The following is a 12589-nucleotide window of genomic DNA, read 5'->3' as shown; positions in this document are numbered from 1 at the left end:
AAATATAACATAACCCATTGTATATATGGAGGCTCTATAATGTCATAAATAAATTAATACCGGTGATAAGGCAGATAATACCCAACAAAAATAAGGTTTATTTGTGTAAAACATAAGATTGTCCGGGGTATGAGATGGGGCTTACCAACAACCGGAGGGAATGAAGGAGTGCCTAGCAAGGGTCTAGACCGTCCGGAGTGCCAATACTTGCATCCAGGAAAGAAATGCAGTACCCTCAGAAAAAGAAACGTAAGTACATGATGAAGAGTACTCGTATGCATCATAAGTTCCTTCACATAAATGGGACAATAACATTAAAGGTGATACGGGAAACCACTATGTGTACAGCATGGTGTCGGATCTCGACCTCATCGGCTAAGTCATCTCACCACAATGTCATGTGGATAGACATTAGTTTGCTAGCAATTTCATTATCTCCTACCAAGGGAGATTATATAGTTGGCCAAAATGTACACCGACATGCGTAGCTGCTATTTAGCATCTTGGCCAATACCTTCTCGGTTACATAGCAGAACTCCCAAAATATTTCTTTTACTCCAGTACCTTTGGCAAAAATTATTTCCTTTATGGTCAGCTCAATGGCAACATATTAAGTTCTTAGAAAACTTTAACGTTCATTCGTTTTCATTTGAAAGTTTGAAATAGTTACAACATTTATCATGAAGAAAACTCAAATATGAAAAAGGAAATATGGCATTTGAGGAGTTACTTAGTCATGAAGATACATTTTAAGTCATAGAACTTTAGGAGAGAATGACTCTATGATAGGAGTTAGCTAAACCAACCTTTATACCGGAGCTAGCTTAGCTTCTTGGTTTCCAAGTTGCTAAGTAAATCTACATAACATAATAGGTAGAAAAAATTAATCGCCCAAGTTCAACATTCAACCCTACCCATTTACTATTCATAATAAACTCTAGTTCATAATTTGCTCTAAGAACTTGTATTTCTCATCAAAATGATATTTTTCAACTCATTACAATTCTCAAAGATCCATCTTAAACTTGTATGTGATTGGAGGCAGAGATTTACCTTTTTGAATTCAAAACCCTAGCTTAGGTCTTGGTCGACTGAATTTTCAGATGGAATTCTATATAGATTCAGTTCATAAAAGTTTTTAGGATTTAAATGGTGCTAGTGTACCATAAATGCACCATAAGTTCTCACTTTGATGAGTATTTATGAAAGATGTGTTCCTCCTTCTCTCTAGAATAATATCCCACTTCGGTGAATATCTTTGTTTCTCTCTTCGCCCTATAACATTCCTTATATAGCGACCTAGAGGTGCCGCATACGGTTTTCTCCAGACACTCGGTCGTTTATGTGGTTATTCTCCGGATACGTGTAGGATATTCAAAACACTCACTAAGTAGCTCAGGATGCTCATTGGATGCTCTGGATTCCTATGGTTCACTCTGAATCTCCCCTTACGGGTGTAGCTGAGGCATTTTCTTGTGCCTTCCCTCACTCCTGCTCGCCTTTTGATCCTTGGCTTACGTCAGGACTTTACAAAGTTTTATAGTTTTCGTTAGAAATGTAAAATAGTTAAAAGAAAACAGTTATCTACATCGAATATGGATAAAAATTATATTATTCACTTAGAAAATGGTTAACCAAATGGATAAACAATGGATAATTAATGTGTTTAACTTTTACATTTGTAAAGCCTCAAACTGGGGTTCGTCATATTTGGGAGACTATAAATACTCCCATAAGTAATCATATTCAAGAAGCCATGGATAATATGAATATCCATATTATCCGCCGGATAACCCGTTTTTTATCCGTCTCTAATACGGGTCGGTTCGGATAATTTATCCGTTTTTGAATTACTCATTTTCGATTCGCTCATATCCGATTCGACCCGCCCGTTTGCCACCCCTAATTTTAATTATTGTAGTTATTTTAGTAAATTGACTTTTTTTTAGTTTGACGTTTTAGGAAATAGAAGAAGCCCTTATTACTTCTTTTTTTTCCAAAAATTTTGTTATTTTTTTTAATAGTGGAGTGTTCATAAGACGTTTAAGCAAAAAGACAAATGATAGTTTTGACAAGGGCAAATGGTCACATTTATCCCTCTACTTTCGTATATTGTCTATATTTTTCTTCTATTATACTATTCGTCCAAATTTACCTCTACCGTTATAGTATCCGATCATATTTAGCTCTATCTCTAGCAAACTTTTAAAATTATCCCTAATCCTAATGGTTATTCACAATCTCCAAATTTCTTTTATTTAAGTTACTTATTCAACTCCTTTATCCATCCTTTTCGGAGTAGGAAGATGAGGAGGCAGCAGCGTGCTTTATTAAATATATAATAAATATCTTTAATTATTATTGAAAAAAGTGAGAGAAAACCAAAATTATAAATCGTATTGCATAATAAATTTCATGTTATACTAACTAATGCATCACAGTCTGTAGTCCCTGTTAATATAGACCAACTTAATTTATATCTCTACATTATGCATATCAGATCTTGAACTACTTTACGCATATAAAAGAATTATAGGTATTTTGATAAACACCCATACAAAAGAAGAAACCAAAGAGTCATATGATTGCTTTTAAAGTTTGCTCTAAAAATGTTACCTAATTATTATTTCATAGGAATAGAATCCACAATATTATGTGCGAACTTGGATTCTCCCACATTTCGAGTTGTATATATGCATTTTGGTCTTTATCTTTGAAATATCAATATTAGTTATGGTCCCCAAGTTTCAAAAACATGCAAAACATGGGACCTCGTGTATTCAAAGTCAATTATGGTCCATTAGAATGATATTTAGAATTTAATACTCATTTTTTTCTCTTTCATCTTTGAAAGATCGTGTATTTTCTTTTATTAGTTTGGCTTCTCTCGATTTCTCTAACGTTTTATGGAGCTATCAAATTTATGGCGCTTTACTGTCAAAAAAGAACGATGTAATACGGAGGCGGATCCAGGATTTCAGGAGGATGGATGCACCACTATCCGTAGGGGTGTTCATAAAAACCCGAAAAACCGAACCAAACCGACTAAAAAACCGATACTTTTTAGGTTTGGTATGGTTTTGGTTTTGAATTTTAAAAACTAATCAAATTTGGTTTGGTTTTGGTTTTAATTAAAAAATAACCAAAAACACCCGAACCAAACCGACTATAAAAGTAGCTATTTAAATTTATTATTATACCTATATATATATATATGTATATTTTTATATAAAGTTTCTAAAATTTTATGGTACATATTAGTCATTTATATTTTTAGTCTAGTTCTTTGCTATTATAATAATCTAATTCTTTGCCTTTACATTCTAGTTTGATTGGTAGTTTTCTTTTGCTAAATACAAAAATTTATTTCATGTTAAAAATAATTAATTTTTAATTGAGTATTTTAATTATTTATCACTATTTGATTCAATTATCATCAATATATCTTGGTAAATGATAGATTTCTCAAAGAGCAATTGATTTGATGATGTTACGTTCAAAATGTAGTCGCCGGAATATGCGTTTGGTAGTGTATGTATCATATATATTTAAGAAAAAAACTGATGAATAACCGAAAAAATCGAAAAACCGACAAAAATCGAATCAAACCGAATCGATAAAAAATCGACTTAATTGGTTTGCTTTGGTTCCAATATTTGAAAAATTGATTTACTTGGTTTGGTTTCATTTTAGGGAAAAACCGACCCAAACCGAACCATGAACACCCCTAACTGTCTGATAACCGTTTGATTTGGTCTTCTAAAATTTTGCCATGACAACAACTTAACAAATAAACAACAATAACTAATGTTATTACAAAAACTTATCATTCCATAGACAAATGCCTATAAATAGTTTTCCCACCTTTGAGAACTATCAATGATAGCATTACTATTTATAGTTATAAATACTGAGGTCGATATATTACAATTAAATGACTATTCAAAAAGAGAGTGGTAAATAAAAAAAGGGAAATTGAAATTGTAAAGATTCAAATTAATTTAGATTTTATTTTTTAGAGTTTTTGAAACTCAATGATTGAACCGACAAGAGTGGGTTGCTCTAGTGGTAAGCACCCTCCACTTCCAACCAAGAGGTTGTGAGTTGGAGAGAGGGAGCCGAGGGTCTATCGGAAACAGCCTCTCAACCCCAGGGTAGGGGTAAAGTCTGCGTACACACTACCTTCCCCAGACCCCACTAGTGAGATTATACTGGGTTGTTGTTGTTAATGATCGAACCAAACAAGAAAATGAAGAAAACACAAAAGAAAAGAAAAAGAAATTAAAGAGAATCGAAAAAAAAAAGATATGTCAAAGAGTGAACCAAAAAACAGAAGAACGCACGAAAAAAAAGAAAAACAGAAAAGAAAGATACGACCATGGGATTTCAATTGAAACAAAAAAAAAAAAAAAAAAAAAGAGAGAGAGAGAGAGAAATAGAAAAATGGAGAATTGGGATTCAAACAATAGACCTAGGGCACAAAGCCACCACTAGAGGGGAGCATGGGCTCACGTGCCCCATGTCCGTCCACGTGGATCCACTCCCGATGAAAGATAAGAATAAGGATCCGTTTGGCTATGAGTTTTGCCAAAATAAATTTGGAATTTATTTGGCAAACACATATTTGGCCATAGATTTTGCCCACGTTTTGGCAAAATTCCAAATTCCAAATCCCAAAATCACCTCAATTGCTGATTTTGGGCCAAAACATGACACGGTCATTTTTTAAAATTTTTAAATATTACCCCAAACTTTTATAGTTTGTAAAAGAGCCCACATTTATTACGACCAACTAAACCATATCTGCTCACTTGCCTCTCATTAAACTTATTTATGTTCACGACTATGGTTTGTGATAATGATAATGAATGGTATTGATGAAGGTTCTGTATATACAAGATATCAAGTTTGTTTGTTTGGTACTATTGGGTATTTGTGATAATTTTTAGAACTTGTGGGTATAAGTCATGTTTCATATTTTTTTCAAATAAAAAGTGAAATATGTTTTGAAAAATTATGTCCAAACACATTTTCATCTTCAAACCAAACTTCACCCAAATCAGATTTTTCAAAATAAATTTAGAAATTTATGACCAAACGCTAGCTAAGTATCTTAGATAAAGGAATTTTAGAGATTGAGGATAATTTTTTAAAAGTTTGCTAGAGGCAGGGGTAATTTAGCCGGATAGTATAACGGTAAGGATAAATTTGGCCGATATAACGGTAGAATAAATTTAGCTCGATAACATAACGGAAGGTAAATCTAGACAATATCCGAAAATAAAGGAGTAAATTTGACTCTTTTGCCCTTATGACAAATATTTTTATGATTAAGTCCATTAAATACTCTTATAAAGGGTATGCAAATGCAAAGTAAACAGAAGAGCTATAAAAGCGTTGCTTTTCCTAAATCCGTGCATATCCAATAAGCACTTGCGTAAAATCCCATCTGAAACTATTCATGCCGTAAAAAGTCAATTAAGCTTAAATACAGACTTCACCGAAATAAATAAAAGATGTTCAAAGAATCTACAATAGAATCTGTTAATGCTTTGTCTGTCCTGGTATAACAACACACGTAAACGTCTTTGCCCTCTGCCGCGGCCAAGTGTACTGAAGTCACCCGAAAGCAAGAATTTAAGAAAATGAAAAACAAATAGGCTGGTTTTCTGTAAACCTACTTCCAAACGCAAACTCATCTATTGAAATGTTCACATACACCAACTTATATAGAACTACATATATCACTTTCTTGTTTCTTTCGTTTCTTTCAGAAAAAAAAATATAATTTATCTGCCTTAGTCTTGTGCTCTGATTTGAAGTTTCTTTTTATATCAGTATCTGTGCGGCTTTTCGTGTTTGTGCATTCTCTAAAAAGTTGAACAACTATCTTTTATATATATATATATATATATATATATAGTGCCAAAATGCACCTACTACCATCACTTTCTATGTTATATGGATTTCCATTTTGTAATATTTGCTTGAAGGGCTAAGGTCCATAGAGACGTTAAGGTAAATGGGCCTCTGTTGAAATTGTTGATTTTGCTATAGAAATGGTATCTTTACGAATTTGAAAGGACTTATCATGGATCTTGAAACAAGAACTTATCAGAATCATGTAAAGGTGAGTCTTGTTTTACGTGTTAATGTCCAGTTCTTTGGTCATATTTCCTGATAAAATCAAGGTGTTGTAGACATTTTTGGAGTTGCAGAAAGAATCTTGGAGGACAGTGTTGACATTAGCATATCAAAGTTTAGGAGTTGTATATGGGGATTTAAGTACCTCTCCACTTTATGTGTATAAGAGTACCTTTGCTGAAGACATTGTGCACACGGAGACAAATGAAGAAATCTATGGTGTTCTTTCGTTTGTATTTTGGACATTGACTTTGGTTCCTCTATTGAAGTATGTCTTCATTGTGCTTAAAGCTGATGATAATGGTGAAGGAGGCACATTTGCTTTATATTCACTCCTTTGCAGACATGCCAAATTGAATCCATTGCCTAGTTTCCAATTAGCAGATGAAGAATTGTCAACTTACAACAAGGATATCAATACTCATGCCCCAACTACTTTTGGGGCAAAAGTTAAATCAACTCTAGAGAGGTATTGTTGAATTGAATGACCTTTTCATCTTAATTAATGTTTGAACGGTTAACGCTTCAATATTTATGACAATCTATTGATCGTCACAAATTTGAGCGTTGCAAAAATTTCTGATGGAAGGTCCATCTCATTTAGAAACGAATTTTGCAAATAGAGAGGGTACACTTCTATTTATTTAATTGTATCTTCAACAATTTATTTGATTATATTTTCAACAGGTACAGGGTATTACAAAGATTTCTGCTTGTATTGGCTCTTATTGGAGCTAGTATGGTAATAGGCGATGGTATTCTTACACCTGCTATTTCTGGTATGCTACTGCTTTCTGGTTGGTTCGTTTCAACCTCAATTTGGGAAGTTTGGTGTGTGTTACTAAAATCTTTTATTTTCTTTTGGCGACTCCTCTGCAGTTTTCTCAGCAGTTTCTGGTGTTGAACTTTCTTTGGGAAAAGAACATCATAAATGTAAGATTCTTAATATTGTTCTGTGAGATTTGAATGATCATGGACAACTGTGAATGTGGCTTTCTAAATTTTTGGTCTTTGAAAACATCTTGATAGCTTGCTTCTAGATTTGATAAAGGGATGTTGACACACCTTTAAAGTTCAAACTGTTACATTTTCATGTGTAAATCAGTTGTAGTTATTATGTCTAAATACAAGGGTTTGATTTGGTTCGGCAACAATACAATTGAAATTAAAGATTAAAAACTACTAATATGATTTTCATAGACCTTTTTAGAAGTCATATGGACTCGGAGTTGAAGGCAGGGTCTCAATTCAGAATATTTCACTTGTATTGGCTTGTTCAAAGGTCATGAAAATGTTAAGACCATTCTGGCCCTAGAAATTCTTATTTTTTTCTACTTCATTCTGCTTAAACGCTCCATGCCTAGACTAGGCTTTGTTGCCTATATCTTTTGTCACAAAAAAATCCAAACAAAAAGATAAAAGTTTTTAATGCTCAATCATGATAATATCAGCTGCTTGGATGTTGGAATCAAATTCTTGTGGTGGGAGGCTTTCCTAATTACACATTCGATGGTGGTGTTTGTCTGGAAAATCTTAATCTATAAAAGGAGTAAAGAAGGTGGCATAAAGGACTATTCTTCCTAACATTAAATTACAAGCTATCAACAAAGAAGTGATTAAGTAATAATCGAACAGATACCTGTTTGGTTTTTGGTGGATGAGGAAGTTGGACTTTTCTGGTGAATTTGTGCTCTGTAAAATGGGGCTGCAGTCGAAGCCAAGTGGAAAAAAGTGATCCCCACTGTAATTCTTGACCTAGCCGAATTTGGTTTGTTATATTAAAGGAAGGATCAGTATATGTTGGATGATCTTAAATGACGGCCATCCATTATAAAGAAACATCTTGCGGCTGAGAAACTAAATTAAAAACTTGACGTCCTCAAGTAGATTTGTAGAGACCTATTTTATTATGCTTATAATAATATTGAACTTCTAGAGAAATATTGACTCAAGAACCAGCAGAGATTAACTTCCGTCTAGAATCTCGGAGCTTGAGGAAGTATGGCTTTACTTTGCTAACATCCATTACTTGCATTTATAGATGGTGACTGTCATTGAGACTCACTGAATTTCATTGGTTAGAAATGTCTCTGGAGAATATAAAGGAACTTGCAGAGATGCAAGTTAAAATTGAGCATTGATAGGTTAATCAATTTGTGCTTTTTGAATGTTTGCATTTTTGTTGTGGTAGTTATGGTTGTTTGCCCCACTGGATGGAGAGTTATGCTAACGGCATTTATACAGTGAGATAGGTACTCGTTTCTCTGCATGTTATGTCTCGTGGAGTTCCAATATTTAAGAAATCTTAGGATAGTGTAGTTTAGTCTTCACTGCTAATTATTGTATTTCCAATCATATTAAGGATTTTGAATTAAATTGAAGTCTTAATACCTCTGCCAAAAAAGACATGCTATACTTTCTTCTAAATTATGAAAATTTTGCAGATGTGGAAGTCCCAGTTGCTTGTATCATACTGGTAGCCTTGTTTTCCCTTCAACATTATGGCACCCACAGGGTTGGATTTTTGTTTGCACCTGTTGTCGTGACTTGGCTTCTTTGTATCAGTGCTATTGGTATATATAATATAATACACTGGAACCCATATGTGTATCGAGCACTGTCTCCTTATTACATGTACAAATTCCTAAAGAAAACTCAAACAAGAGGCTGGATGTCCTTGGGAGGAATCCTTCTGTGCATAACAGGCATGTATAGTTTGTTGTCTTCTCAAGTGGGTAGTTGTCCGCTTCTCTTCTTTAAATACTATGATCACCTAATACGACATTTCATTCTGTCAGGTTCAGAAGCAATGTTTGCTGATCTCGGACACTTCTCCCAGTTGTCAATAAAGGTATGTGTTCATCCTTCCTTTTATATGTCCAGTTTTTCCAACTGCAAAATCTGACTGAAAGTATGAGATAATATTAAAAGAGAAAGAAATACACCAATCATATGCATCATAAAAGCTGAAAGACCACTACTGTGTTAAAGTCAAGAGGCATGAATCATTAAATCGGATCAGTCTATATGGTTTTAATTCCTCTGTGTGGTAGAAACTTCTCCTAAATTAAACTGTGTAGAAGATTTCTCTTCTGAAAAAAAAAAGCATTTCTGATTGATCTCCTTGCAAAGTCATACATGTAAGTCTTTGACAAATCAATCTCGCATGATTGCTAGAATTTGATCTTGATGAAATGTATCAAATATAATAAGTAGTTCAAATACTTGTGAATCGTGATGATGTAAATGACTCTTAGCTGTTATTCAGTCGGAAGTTATTACATTTGTACCATAATCACTTGTATCACTGCCAATGTGTTTATAATCTGATGAGAATGTAACTAAAGGAAAAGGATAACGAACTAGAGACATGAAGAAATACAGTTTGAAGATAGATTCTGTTGAGTTACTATATTTTGAAGGTTCTCCTTTTGGTTGTAGAAAATGAGATATCCGAACCTAGTCCCTTTGGTGAATTGTGCCCACTCATACACTTTGTATCATAGTGAAACAGTAACATTGTCTAAGAGACTAGTTCCATTTTTGCAGATTGCTTTTACCTCCATAGTTTATCCATCACTTATTCTTGCGTATATGGGGCAAGCTGCTTATCTATCGCGACATCATGTAATGGAGAGTGACAATCAGATTGGCTTCTATGTTTCAGTACCCGGTATGTATCACAAGAGTGGCTTTTACGGGGAGAATTGTAGATTAAGCAAACTCAGCTAATGATTGACATTTAACATTGTTGCTTCAGAAAAATTAAGATGGCCGGTTCTGGTGATTGCTGTACTGGCTGCAGTAGTGGGGAGCCAAGCCATTATCACTGGAACCTTTTCAATTATTAAACAATGCTCTGCGCTGGGATGCTTCCCTAGAGTCAAAATACTGCATACGTCGTCAACAATACATGGTCAGATTTACATCCCAGAGATTAACTGGACCTTAATGCTACTATGTTTGGCTGTTACTATTGGTTTCAGAGACACCAGAAGGATGGGAAACGCTGCAGGTATGCCTTTAATCATGTTCAAAAAGGATAGCAAAATTCTTTTGGGTGGAAATCATTTGGACTGGTTTTCATGTTTAATTTTGCTATGGATTCTCTATCTCTTGTGCATACATATACTCGTTTGTTTAGAAATTCTGTTTCCACTTGTTTATAAAGTGGTCTAATATATCCCTTATCCCTAAAATTTTCTCTTTGCATCAGGTTTAGCTATCATAACTGTCATGCTGGTCACCACTTGCTTGATGTCATTGGTAATTGTTTTGTGCTGGCACCAGAGTGTTTCCCTCGCAATTTGCTTTGTGATCTTCTTTGGGACAATTGAGGCTTTATATTTCTCTGCTTCTTTGATTAAATTTTTGGAAGGAGCATGGGTGCCTATTGCAATGGCTTTTATTTTCATGATACTAATGTGCATTTGGCACTATGGCTCACTGAAAAAGTATGAGTTTGATGTTCAAAATAAGGTCTCGGTTGACTGGCTACTGAGTTTAGGCCCTAGCCTAGGCATTGTAAGAGTCCGTGGCATTGGCGTCATACACACTGAGCTTGTATCCGGAATCCCAGCAATCTTCTCACACTTTGTTACCAATCTTCCAGCGTTCCATCAAGTCTTAGTTTTCGTTTGTGTCAAATTTGTCCCGACTCCTCATGTTAGACACGAAGAACGGTTCCTTGTTGGATACATTGGCCCAAGAGAGTATCGCGTCTATAGGTGCATCGTCAGATATGGTTATCGTGATGCTCACAAGGATGATTCCCAGTTCGAGGATGATCTTGTATGTAACATAGCTGAGTTTATACAGATGGGAAATACAGGGTTGAATAGCAATGCTGCAGATTTAAAGAATTTTGAGGACATAACTGTTGTTGGAACCGCTTCAACTCACGTACCTGGAGTTCAACTTCGTGAGGACGAAGAAGTGAAATCTGACTCAGTTGGAACGACGGAACTTAGAGAAATACATCCTTTACAGATAACCAAGGCTAAGAAAAGGGTGAAGTTTGTCATATCAGAAACAACAAAGATCGACAGAGGTGCGCACGAGGAGTTGAGAGAACTGATGGAAGCTAGAGAAGCTGGCATAGCTTACATATTGGGGCATTACTATGTCCAGGCCAAACAAGGATCTAGCTTATTCAGGAAAATAGTTATAAATTATGGGTATGAGTTTCTGAGAAGGAATAGCAGACCACTCACCTATGCGTTAACTGTACCTCGTGCTTCTACTTTAGAGGTAGGAATGGTCTACCATATATGATTTTGGCGTATAGAGGATAACCAAATAATGAAATATGTACATATGTTTGTAGTTTTCTGTAAGAATACAAGGGAAGTGTTAGCATTATCATGATTGAGAAATATGTAGCATATTGTTTAGCCAATGCTATTTGCAATGGCAAGGCTAGATGGTGTCTTATATTTTTCTCAATTATTTAACGAGTGAAAAATATTTATACAATCATATCACGGATTATGGGCTTTCTTAGAATTTAGTATAATTTGTGAAGTTACTCATGCTCTATGATCGGCAAACTTCTAGATCATAGTCTCACTTGTGAATACATGAAAAGTATGTAAAACAATATATGATGCTAATTTTATAGGTAATAGGGTCAGATTTGTTCCTCCGCTTACATAAATAGTTTTCATTTAACCTTCGTTATATTTTACGGCCAGCAAAATTGTTAAAAGTACACCTATGTCCATTAACCTCTTCCATCATGGCAACCACAGGGGCGGCTCTAAGGCTAGGCTAGTAAGATCATTGCTTTAGGTCCCCAAAATTTGAAGGCCCCAAATTTATTTAAACTCTTATACTATATAATTTATATAAATAAATACTATAAATAAAAGTGTTACAGTATTATTTTTTTTATTTAATTGAGTTATTTTTAATATTAATAAGCTCATAAATTATGATAATTTTCTTCACTCATTAATTAGTATATTTGCTTCACTCTTTAAATTTAATTTTATCCTTTTTATATAGGAACTAAGTTATATACATCGACAACATAATGATTTTTTTTCTTCAAATATTCTCTAAAAATGCATGAACACAAAAGCATTCATGCACCGTTTTTCTTTTAGTGTAATTCAACATATTATATTAGATTATTTATAATTTATTTTAGATATTCACAAGTGAGTGCTATTTTTAGAATGAATTACAATTATCGTTTAGTATGATTCGACGGGGTCCCGAGGGGCACGGGTGTGATTTGGGGTAATTTCGGACTACTTTGGTTGAATTTGCATTACAAGTTTTCTGTTGCATCTGATGAGCATAGCGACCGCGGAAGAAGCTTCACAATCGCATAGTGTGTTTTGGCCACTAGTGATTTACTCATCACGTTCACAATCATGTGTCCGCGTTCGCGGAGAAGAGATGTTGGTAGGCGTGAATTTGTGAAGTGTGTTCGCGTTGA

General features: G+C 34.4%; 1 protein-coding gene across 2 annotated transcripts; it reads left to right on the top strand.

Annotated features, from left to right (window-relative positions):
• The first annotated feature begins 5679 nt into the window (after positions 1-5679).
• Positions 5680-11622, top strand: LOC104119070 (potassium transporter 6-like). 2 transcript variants are annotated; one of them, XM_009630477.4, is made up of 9 exons: positions 5680-6130; positions 6201-6613; positions 6832-6923; positions 7024-7077; positions 8589-8849; positions 8943-8995; positions 9694-9817; positions 9905-10159; positions 10361-11622. In XM_009630477.4, the coding sequence occupies exons 1-9, from the start codon at positions 6092-6094 to the stop codon at positions 11416-11418; spliced, it is 2349 nt and encodes a 782-aa protein (XP_009628772.1). In that variant the 5' UTR covers positions 5680-6091; the 3' UTR covers positions 11419-11622. The 2 variants fall into 2 exon arrangements, with proteins under 2 accessions (XP_009628772.1, XP_009628773.1); XM_009630478.4 differs by having other exon boundaries at positions 5681-6130; positions 6219-6613.
• Positions 11623-12589: the final 967 nt, after the last annotated feature.

Source organism: Nicotiana tomentosiformis, chromosome 4, assembly GCF_000390325.3.
Source record: "Nicotiana tomentosiformis chromosome 4, ASM39032v3, whole genome shotgun sequence".
In the NCBI taxonomy this organism is placed as follows: Eukaryota; Viridiplantae; Streptophyta; class Magnoliopsida; order Solanales; family Solanaceae; genus Nicotiana; species Nicotiana tomentosiformis.
This window is presented reverse-complemented; position numbering and strand designations above follow the sequence as displayed.

Bases quoted from the DNA above. Each gene is read 5' to 3' on its own strand.
- LOC104119070 (XM_009630477.4), top strand. From the start codon at position 6,092: ATGGATCTTGAAACAAGAACTTATCAGAATCATGTAAAG. The intron at 6,131-6,200 runs GTGAGTCTTGTT...AAGGTGTTGTAG, and splicing joins CTTATCAGAATCATGTAAAG to ACATTTTTGGAGTTGCAGAA. The intron at 8,996-9,693 runs GTATGTGTTCAT...CCATTTTTGCAG, and splicing joins TCTCCCAGTTGTCAATAAAG to ATTGCTTTTACCTCCATAGT.